Below are 10,627 nucleotides of genomic sequence, written 5' to 3'. Positions count from 1 at the left end.
TTATTTATTTATATCCCACCCCTTGAGGTCAATCGGGGCGGCTAACAGCAATAAAATACAATACATTGTACATCAAAATTCCCTCCCCCCCCCTTAAAAAAGGAGGGAGATCAGGGGATGAATACAAACTGTAAAAAGTAAACATGACACTTGGGCATAAATGGGAGGAAAAGGTGACCCAGTTTAACCCCTCACCACTGATCTCATGGCTAGACATTTTCATACTTAAAAGATAAATAGAATACAATTTTATTTTTTCTTTCTCGTGTGTGTGTGTGTGTGTGTGTGTGTGTGTGTGTACATTTAAAATTCCCCCACTCACTCACTGGGGTGGCAAAGAGGCAAGAGAATTGGATGGGGAGGCATCTAATCAGGGTAGATTCAACAGACTGACAGGCAAACAATAAGGGCTGTTGGTTGATAGGTTGGTGCATGCAGGAAAAGGGAAAAACTGACTTTTCCAAGGGGAAATGTATAGTGATTAGGCTGATGTCAACTTGCTGTGTCTGTGAGCATGTAGTGTTAATGGGGTCACTGCAGGGCAGAAAAATCCAAGGTGAGGCTGATTTTTTTTTATCAGTGTATACATGCCCCAGGTGCAGAGGAAGGAACTGGCAAAACTACCTCTTGAGTATTCCTTGCCTAAGAAAACCCTATGAAATTCATGGGATCACCCTAAGTCAAAGGCGACTTGAAGGCACATACACAATGAGAAAAGAAATTAGGTGTGGATTTTAAACTATGGTCTCATTCTCACTTACCTCTTGATTCTCTTCCTGAGCCGATTCCTGAAACCAGTTCAGCAAATAGCGTGGTTCCCAGTATGTTTGTGCCAGTTTCAAGACTCGGTGCAGGAAGCAACAGCTGTGGCTTCCCCGCCATGTCTCCCTCCGTCCTTCCTGGCCATACCAGGGGCAGAGAGGAGGGCGGGTCAGAAGGAGAGAGGCAGGCTGGGAAGATGGAGGACTGAGGACAGAGCATGGAGGTATGGCTGGGAAAGCCACTGCCATTGGGAACCAGATTGGATTTGAATCTGATTCTATTTCATCTGGTTCCCACTTGGGCTGAATTGATTTATTTCAAAATAAATCGATTCAGCCCAAAAAAAACCCCATTTTACCAGCATCTTTTTGATGTGGATTAAATGGGTAAAAATGGGTAAAAACCATGCCCCCCCCTTTTCCAAATCGCTTCAGGGATTCAAATTAAGTGGGAACCATGATGGTTTAAGCCAGATCAAGATCCGGTTTAAACCATAGTGGGAACAACCCCCAAGTTTGTGAAGGGAAGTGAGTGTGTGTGTATTAGAGGTGGGGAGCGGCATATTTTAGGGCATGCTGTGTTCCACAATAAGTTGGTTGAAAAGCTGGCCCCTGGATAACCTGCCATTGCTCACCTAAAGGATAAAAGCACACGTTTTTTCTCTCTTATCATCTCCAGCCCCACTTGTTAGATCAATTTATTTATTTTATTAGGACCACCTTATTTTTTGCACAGCTTTTTAGAATGTGGAAATATATGTCACTGTTCATTGTATTAATAGGAAATTCTCATTGAATAAATATGATTCCATGTTCTTTGCTCCCATAGCTCATCTCATACTGGGAGAAGACCTTCAAAATTGACCTATTCAAGCCACAGATTGGAGTTGTTAATGTCACAGATGTGAGTATCAACCAAGTACATGCAGTCAGTAACCTTAAGAAGGAGGGATGAGGGATCAGTGGTCCATTCAAAGTCCAGAAACTGAGTTTATTTGTTTGTCAGATCTGTATCCTGTTCCTTTCCCATGCAGTCCCTCATAGATGGGGCATCTAGGAAGTCTCCCACCAGCTGCTGTCTGAGCTCAGAGATAGAACTGTGGCTGGACCTAAGCTGAGACTTGCTGAGCTCCAGACAGGACTATAGATGTTCAGAAGAGACTCATTTCTTTGATGGGACTATGGGATTAGATGGCTTGATAGCCAGTACGATAGTAATAGGGAGAAGTATTACTTCCCAACTACAGGTTAGAATCATAGAGTTGAAAGAGACCACAAGGACCATCCAGTCCAACCCACTGCCATACAGGAACTCACAATCAAAGCACTCCCGAAATACTCTTTCTTCATAATTGATGCCATGTTTCATGCTTGGATGGCCTGCCAAGCAAACAGAATACTCCAAATAATTCTAAGGTTAATTGAATGAACATAGAAGTGCAAGATATTTTAAAATCACATGATTTGAAGAAAAATAGAGATCAAAGGGGATTATAATAGATTTACAAAACAGAATCTAGATGTATTGTCTCTCCAAACAAAAAGTATTTCACATGTTCATTTTATCTCCAGTGTGATGCCTCAAAAGGGTCTCTTTCATATCACTTCAGATACAACAGTCTGGGTTATTTGCCTTGCATTACTGATTCTGATAACAAAACTTGAATATCCTGATAGCCAAATGTGATGATCGTGGTGGTGGTGATGATGATGATGATTCCCAGTCTGGGACTCAATGGTGACTTAACGAAAGTTAAAGCAGATACAGCTAAAAATTGAAATGGTATAAACAGCCAGTGTGGATCATTTTTTTATGGTGCATGTGTGCTAAAAAAAAAACCCACCAAGTCCTCAGTTTTTGTCACCACTGCTACCAAAGTTTGACTGTTAGTGGCACTGTGACCCCTCCCATTGGTGACAGGAGTTGCAGGCCAAATGCTCCACACTCCTGCCACTTCCAATGCTTGTCTCTTTGGGGGGCTGGTGAAATGAGTATTGGCAGTGGGAATGGCATCTTGAGTCCTCCACATGCCTGCTGCCACAGCTGCCAATGCTTGTCTCTTTGAAGCACTGCGTCCCCCCAAAGAGATAGATGATCAGCAGCGGCAGCACCGCCAAAGAGTAGCCTAGCTCATCTCCTTGACTGCCTTCCTCCTCGCTGTCTGGCTGAAACATCAGGCTACTGGCACCACCAAAGAGCTGGAGCATGATGGAGCTGCTGGCTGGGGGAGACTTCCTGTCCTCCAGTAAAGCTGTGAGAGCCAGAGACTCAGAACTTTGGCCATCACTCCTGCCTCTCTGCAGCCTTTCCAGGTCTGATGGAGTGGGTGGGTGGGTGGGAAAGGGTGGAAGTTCCCTTTCCTGACCATCCAGCAAAACTGCCAGACCCAGAACTTTGGCCCCTCTTCCCACCAGTGCATAGGTGACACCCTCTCTGACATGTCACTTGGTGCATTCTGCATTCCCTGCACCACCCCAACGGTACCCCTGCCCGAACCTCAAGAACTAAACTCTAGTCAGACCTTGCCATCTGCAGGCTTGCCATCCACAGATTTGAGCATATGTGGAGGATCCATTCCACACCCTCTCTGGCTATGAAAAAATGTGGGACCTAAATCCCATTGTCCCAAATGGATTGGATATAGTTGTGTGGCTTTAGTTCCTTGTTTGCATTACTACTTTTTTCCAGTTCCAATTTTTCAGTTTTCATAGCTGTTCCTCTCTTCACTTGAATTGCTTTTTCTTTCAGGCCGACAGTGTCTGGATGGACATCAAGGATGATGATGACCTTCCCACAGCTGAGGAATTGGAAGATTGGATAGAAGATGTACTTTCTGGGAAAATAAACACTGAAGATGATGATGTTGATGACGACGACGATGAGGATGACAATGATAATGACGACGACGATGACGATGACTAAGTTCCAAATCTCTGAAATCTGGACATTAAAATCTATACGCCTGGTGATGTTAAGCATTACAGTTTCTGTAGAACTTGGAAAGACCGTCTCTAAGGGCCATTGAAGACTCACGGCCTTGTTTCCTGTCCTGTGTATGTTCTCCCAAAATATTTCCTATTCTTGCTTTACAAAGGTGTTAACCAAGCATAAGGCATACTAAAATCAATTTAAAATGGTGAATGCTTAGCATTTCAGCTCTTTGCAAACCTCTCTCTTTAGTTTATTGATAGGAATAAGAGGGGAAAATACAGAATTATCATAGAACAATCTATGAGCTGTAAGGCACTTAAAAGAGTTTACTGGCTTATCGAAAAGAGAAATTTGTATTTTCTGTGCTGCTTAGCTTTTTTGCAACAAATTTTTCTAAGTGAAGAATAAAGAGAATTGTTGAGACAGACTTTACAGGATATTTATTAAAGAGAATCTAAAATCACTTGATTAAATTGTCATCAAAGTAGAAATGTTGTGTTGTGTTGCAATAATTATCCAGTTGTCCCAGATGACCATCAGTTATCTGGGCCATTGTATTGAGTACTTTGTGTCAAGAACACTTAAGGATCCTGTCTGAATACGTTAAAAATATAAGAACAATTAACATTTTAAGAAATATGTAAGAAGTCTTTTTTAAAAAACAGAGCTATTGTTGCACAGTATTTCAGTACTCATTGCCCACACAAAAATGAATGTATGTGCAAATTAGTATGTGGATGAGCATGTGTTGCCCATTCTGTGTCCACTGCTGACTCTGACTATCCCCACTGGCATGTGAGATGTCCTTTGGGGAGGGATGCAAAAATATACCCACCTCTGCTATGGAAAGGAAGACTGAGCCTAGAATGAAACTGTGCAGACCACATGGATACTGGATAAGAGAAGAGTATAAATTATTATTATTATTATTATTATTATTATTATTATTATTATTATGCTTTATTTATATAGTGTTGTAGAGTTGCACAGCGCTGTACATACAAACAATAAAACAGATAAGAGTAAACCTGCCCATGGCGTACAATCTAAGAAACAATAGCATAATACATATAAATAGTACATAACAATACAGTTCAATAAAACAGATAACAAATTAAAAATGTCAAATAGCAAATAATAGTCATGCAATGCCTGGGAATGCTTCTCTGAACAGGATGGTCTTCAACTTAGTTTTGAAACTGGTTAAAGATGTGATGAGCCATGCTTCTTGTGGGGGAAGGAGGTTCCATGAGTGAGGGGCAGCAAGTGAAAAGGGACGAATCCAGGACGGGGCAGAGAAAATCCTGAGCTGAGACAGCAGACCTTGACTACCAGAACGGAGGGCCCAAGCGGGAAGGTGAGTGAGAAATCATTCATTTCTGTTGGTCTGCAGACAACAGAGCCAGTGTGGATTAGTGGTTTGAGCTATAACTCTGGAGAGCAGAATTCGAATCCCCACTTGACCATGGAAACCTAATGGGTGACCTTAGACAAGTCATTCACTCTCAACCTCAGAGGGAGGCTCTGGGAAAAAAAACATCTGAACAAATCTGGCCAAGAAAAACCTGCAATAGGCTTGCCTTGGGGTCATCTTAAGTCAGAAACAACTTGAAAGCACACAACTACAACAGCAACAACAACACAGCAGGCAATATGTTTCAAAGCAGACACTTGCCATCAGTTGTTCAACAAGAGACTTCTGTTAATTTCACACCTTAATCCCAGCAAATGAACTGTTTGGCTACTGACACTGACACACGAGTCATTTCTGACATAAGTGTACAACACATTTTTCAGGGCCAAACTAGGAGTGGGATATGGAAGAGGAGGACTTAATGACTTTACACATTAGAAAGAAGATTGGCAGAGGAAATACAGGTTTCCCAAGCTGCCACATTTCTGTTTTTATTGTGAAATGAGCAGATAGATAAGGATCTTCCCACTACAGTGAAAGACATGCAATTTTGAGATCTTTGAGATCTCTGTCCCTGCCCCCCCCCCCAGGTGTAACATCCAAATTGCATAAAATGTAAGGGGTGAAATATAAGTCAATCAAACTTCCTTTCTTATTGCTGATTTGGAAGGTGCAGAGCAGCTAAGCACTGTGCTACTAATAACACAGAAAGCTGTTGCTGGAATTTGCTTCCTATCTTTACGTAAACTGTAGAATTGTCAGTAAACTTCACACTGGAATAACACACTTATTATCAATCTGTTGTTGTTAGCTGCCCTCAAGCCAACCTTGATTTATGGCGACCCTGTGGATGAAACACCTCCAAGACGCACTGTCCTCTACTGCTCTGCTTATGTCTTGTAGATTCAAACCTAAGATTTCCCTCATTGAGTCTAGCCATCTGGAATACGGTCTTCCTCTCTTTCTAAATCCCTCCAACTTGCCTAGCATTATTCCCTTTTCAAGTGAGTATTTCCTACTCATGATGTGGCCAAAGTCCAACAGTCTCAAGTCCTTCCTAATGTTGAGATGGATTCTCTTTTCCAGTAGCTTGAATCCATTGCTCCAGGTCCTATGTCCTAGAGCAGCAGAAAACAAGCTCGCTCCATCCTCTATATGACACCCCTTCAAATAATTAAACAAGGCTATCATATCACCTCTTAACCTTCTCTTCTCCTGGCTAAACATCCCCAGCTCCCTATGTCTCTCCTCATAGGGCTTTATGGATTCCAGACCACTCACCATTTTGGTCGCCCTCCTTTGGACACATTTCAGCTTGTTCACATCCTTTTTGAATTGTGGTGCCCAGAACTGGACACAGTAATATTGCAGGTGCAGAATAGAGTGGCACTAGCAAGAGCAAGAGCAATTACATTTCTATATCGCTTATCAGTGTACTTAAACACTCCTAAGCAGTTTACAATGTGTAAGCTGATTGCCCCCAATAAACGGGGTACTCATTTTAGCAACCTCAGATGGATGCCAGGCTAAATCAACCACTAAATCAACCCTGGTGGCGCAATAGTTAAATGCCTGTGCTGCGGCCATTCACTCAAAACCATAAGGTTGCGAGTTCAAGACCAGAAAAAGGGCTCAAGCTCGACTCAGGCTTGCATCCTTCTGAGGTCGCTAAAATGAGTACCCAGACTGATGGGGGCAAATTAGCTTATAGTTGTAAACTGCTTAGACACTGCTTAGATGATATGAAGCAGTGTATAAATGAAGCTTGTTTTGTTTTGTTTGCTATTACTGCCATCAGTCTAGACACTATACCATTGATGCTCAGAATCTCTTTGGGTTTTTTAACTGCTGCATTACTCTGCTGACTCATGTTCAACTTGTAGTGTACTAGGACTCCTAAACCCCTTTCACATGTACTCTTGTTAAGCCAGATGTCCCCCATCCTATAGCTGTGCATTTCATTTTTTCTGCCTAAGTGCATTACCTTACTAAAATTTTATTAGTCTCCCCCCCCCCCCAGCTTTCTAATCTATTCAGGTCATTTTGAATTTTGATCCTGTCTTCTGGAGTATTAGCTGCTCCTTCTAATTCATTTGGATCAATTTCAGTCTCTGATTACTGATGATGTAGACAAGCTGCTTGGAAAGGTTAAAAAGACCACTTGCCCTCTCGATCCCTGCCCTCCATGGCTAGCCATTCAGGGAGGGGAGGCAACTAGGACTCTTTTAAGAGCTATAATCAATGCCTCCCTCAGAGAAGGCTGTTTTTCAGCCAGTTTAAAACTGGCTGTTGTTAAACCAATTCTTAAAAAGCCTTCCCTTGACCCCCTAGAAAGATCCAATTATCGGCCGGTATTGCTTCTTCCCTTTTTGGGTAAGGTGATTGAGAGGGCCGTTGCCAACCAACTCCAAGCAGTCTTGGATGACACTGATTATCTTGATCCATTTCAAACTGGCTTCAGGTCAGGATACGGAGTGGAAACTGCCATGGTCGCCTTGGTCGATGATCTCCGTCTGTGCATTGACAGGGGAAGTGTGGCCCTGTTGGTGCTCTTAGACCTCTCAGCGGTCTTCAATACCATAGACCATGGTATCCTTCTGAAACGCCTAAGAGGGTTAGGAATCAGGGGCACTGCTTTGCAGTAGTTACGGTCCTATCTGTTGGGCAGATTCCAGATGGCTGTGTAACTTGGCAAGTTACACAGCCAAGAGGGAGCTCAAATCGGGTGTCCCTCAAGGCGCAATACTGTCGCCAATGCTCTTCAACATTTACATGAAGCCGCTGGGTGAGATCATCCAGAGACATGGAGCGGGGTGTTATCAGTACACTGATGACACCCAACTTTGTTTCTCCATGTCTCGGACTGCTTCAGTGACCAAGGATGGCATCTTTCCTCTGAATGACTGTCTGAGGTCAGTAATGGATTGGATGAGGGAAAATAGACTTAAATTGAATCCAAATAAAACGGAGGAACTCGCTATAGGCAATCCTAATCCGGGAATGGTGATAACCTCTCCAGTACTGGATGGGGTCACACTTCCCCTAAAGGACTGTGTTTGTAGTTTGGGGGTGCTCCTCGACACGTCACTTCACCTGTTGTCCCAGGTAGACGCGACAGCCAGGAGTGCCTGTTATCAGCTTCGGCTGATACGTCAGTTACGCCCCTTCCTGGAACGGGAAAACCTTGAAACGGTTGTACATTCGCTGGTAACCTCTCGTCTGCAATGCGCTCTATATGGGGCAACCCTTATGCCACATTCGGAAGCTGCAACTGGTCCAAAACATGGCAGCCAGATTGGTAACTGGGAGTTACAAGTTTGATTCTATCACACCTATCTTAAAATCCCTACACTGGCTGCCTATTAGCTTCCGGGCACAGTATAAGGTATTGGTTATTACCTATAAAGCCCTACATGGCCTGGGTCCAGCTTACCTGAGGGAACGCCTCCTCCTATATAATCCTTCCTGCACTCTCAGGTCCTCAGGGAAGAACCTACTACAGTCAGAGAGAACTAGACTGGTAACTACTTCCCAGAGGACGTTTTCTGCTGCCGCTCCAAAAATCTGGAATGATCTGCCAGACGAGATCCGCCAACTAACATCTTTGGAGGCCTTTAAGAAGGCAATAAAAACAGATCTCTTCCGGCGGGCCTTCCCAAAGTGATCCCCTAATTTCACTCTCTGCATGCCTAAATTGTTTCTCTTCTTCTCTTCGGACTGATTCGAATGCCTTTGATATTATTGTTTTCTCTTTTTATATGCTGTTACCCGTCTTGATCCAACACAGGGAAAAGCAGGTTATAAAGAAAGAAAGAAAGAAAGAAAGAAAGAAAGAAAGAAAGAAAGAGGGCCAGTGCGGTGTTGAGGTTTGAGTGCTGGACTATGACTATGAAGACTGGTGTTCAAATCCCTGCTTACCCATGGAAACCCACTGGGTGACATTTGGGCAAGACACACTCTCTCAGCCTCAGTGGAAGGCAAAGGCAACACCCCCTCTGAGCAAATCTGCCCCAGAAACCCCACCTTAGGGTTGCCATAAGTCAGAAATTACTTAAAGGCACACAGCAGCAGATAGTAAATATCCCGAGACTTTGTCCCTGTGTTTTGGGGGAAATTAAATGTTTTACATGTGCTCGTGACAAGAAATTTTTATAAGGAGCTAAATGGTGAAAACAGATGTAGCTCTTCACAGACTGTTTCTTTCTGAAAAACAATAGTTCTTTGATAACTGTCTTTGTGGCAAAATGTTTCAGATATGCAATTAGGATACAGATGGCTACTCAGAACACCATTGTTCAGTCTAATTTTATCTGGTTAGACTGGATTTAATGGTGGTATTCTTCTGAAGGAAAAAGTTCACCGCTTATGGAAGGTCTCTTTTATTCTCTCAAGAAGCAAGGGAAACTAAACCAAAGCATTTTAGCACCCATAATAACTGCAACAACTCAGAACAAACTCCTCTGCCAGCTCTTGCACAAACATTTGTCGGACAACACTAGCAGTTATTTCCCTTTTGCTCACAGGCTGCATCTGCAGTGCAGAAATGATCCAGTTTGACACTGCTTTAAGTGCCATGGCTATGGAATTCTGGGAACTGTAGTTTTGTGAGACATGTAGTCTTCTCTACAATTCCTAGAATTCCATAGCATTGTGTCATGGCAATTAAAGCTGTGTCAGACTGGATTATTTCTGCAATGTGGAAGCAGCCACAGTTTGTTATCTCCAGTATGATGTTTATTTTCATGAAGGGACTGGCTGCTAAATCAAAAAGAGCGCTAACACCACAAACATACGAATGTCCAATTTCAGTTTATTTCAAGTTAACTGTACAAATATGCAAAGTGTAAAATGGTGTCAAATGTTTCAGTTCAAAAAACAGATATCAAAGTTGTGAACCCAGCTTCATTCCAAACATTTAATTATGGTTGATATACAGTGCATCCAATGATACAGAAAAATATGAATTCCACTTAATTTAATTTAGTCCACAATTAGAACGTTTTCCCCACGCTGTCTATATCACTGACATTAAAGTTACATGTGCAGAGAAGCTGTCTTTTTTTAAAAAACGAAAGGGACAGAAAGAGACCTTTAACATACTGAATACAATTTGTGCAGAAAGGTGGCCGTGCTGAACAGTGCACAGTGATCAAAAGAGAAGAGTGTTCAGCAAGAAATACCTATCCTCCAATACACAATAATGGCAGATTAAATAATTTTAACAACAGGCACTGAGGAGAGTTACAGTATTTCACAGTTAGGTCTGTGTAAGTGGCAGACTAGAGCAGACAAGTAAGTAAGATATGTTTTCCCAATAGTGTTCTAGTGGGCACAAATTAGCTTCAGACCACAATATCCAGAGAACATGAAGTTGACCCTAAGACCAAGGTGACCAGATGTCCTCTTTTTCTAGGAGATGTCCTACATTTCAAACCTTCTGCCCTTGAAGAATTCGAAAACACCCTCCATTCTGAGCATGACTAAGAAGCATGAATTTATATTTATGTTAGTGTTTGTAGC

General features: G+C 42.5%; 1 protein-coding gene across 3 annotated transcripts in view; it reads left to right on the top strand.

Annotated features, from left to right (window-relative positions):
* The window catches only part of CASQ2 (calsequestrin 2), a 70,963-nt gene extending 66,783 nt beyond the window's left edge, over positions 1-4,180 (top strand). For all 3 annotated transcript variants that reach the window (XM_042455807.1, XM_042455805.1, XM_042455806.1), the window contains 2 exons: positions 1,591-1,665; positions 3,511-4,180. In XM_042455807.1, coding sequence (XP_042311741.1) covers positions 1,591-1,665; positions 3,511-3,684 — 249 coding nt within the window. In that variant the 3' untranslated portion in view covers positions 3,685-4,180. The remainder of the gene's footprint in view (positions 1-1,590; positions 1,666-3,510) is intronic.
* Positions 4,181-10,627: the final 6,447 nt, after the last annotated feature.

The sequence above is a fragment of the Sceloporus undulatus genome, chromosome 2 (assembly GCF_019175285.1).
Source record: "Sceloporus undulatus isolate JIND9_A2432 ecotype Alabama chromosome 2, SceUnd_v1.1, whole genome shotgun sequence".
Classification (NCBI taxonomy): domain Eukaryota; kingdom Metazoa; phylum Chordata; class Lepidosauria; order Squamata; family Phrynosomatidae; genus Sceloporus; species Sceloporus undulatus.
This window is presented reverse-complemented; position numbering and strand designations above follow the sequence as displayed.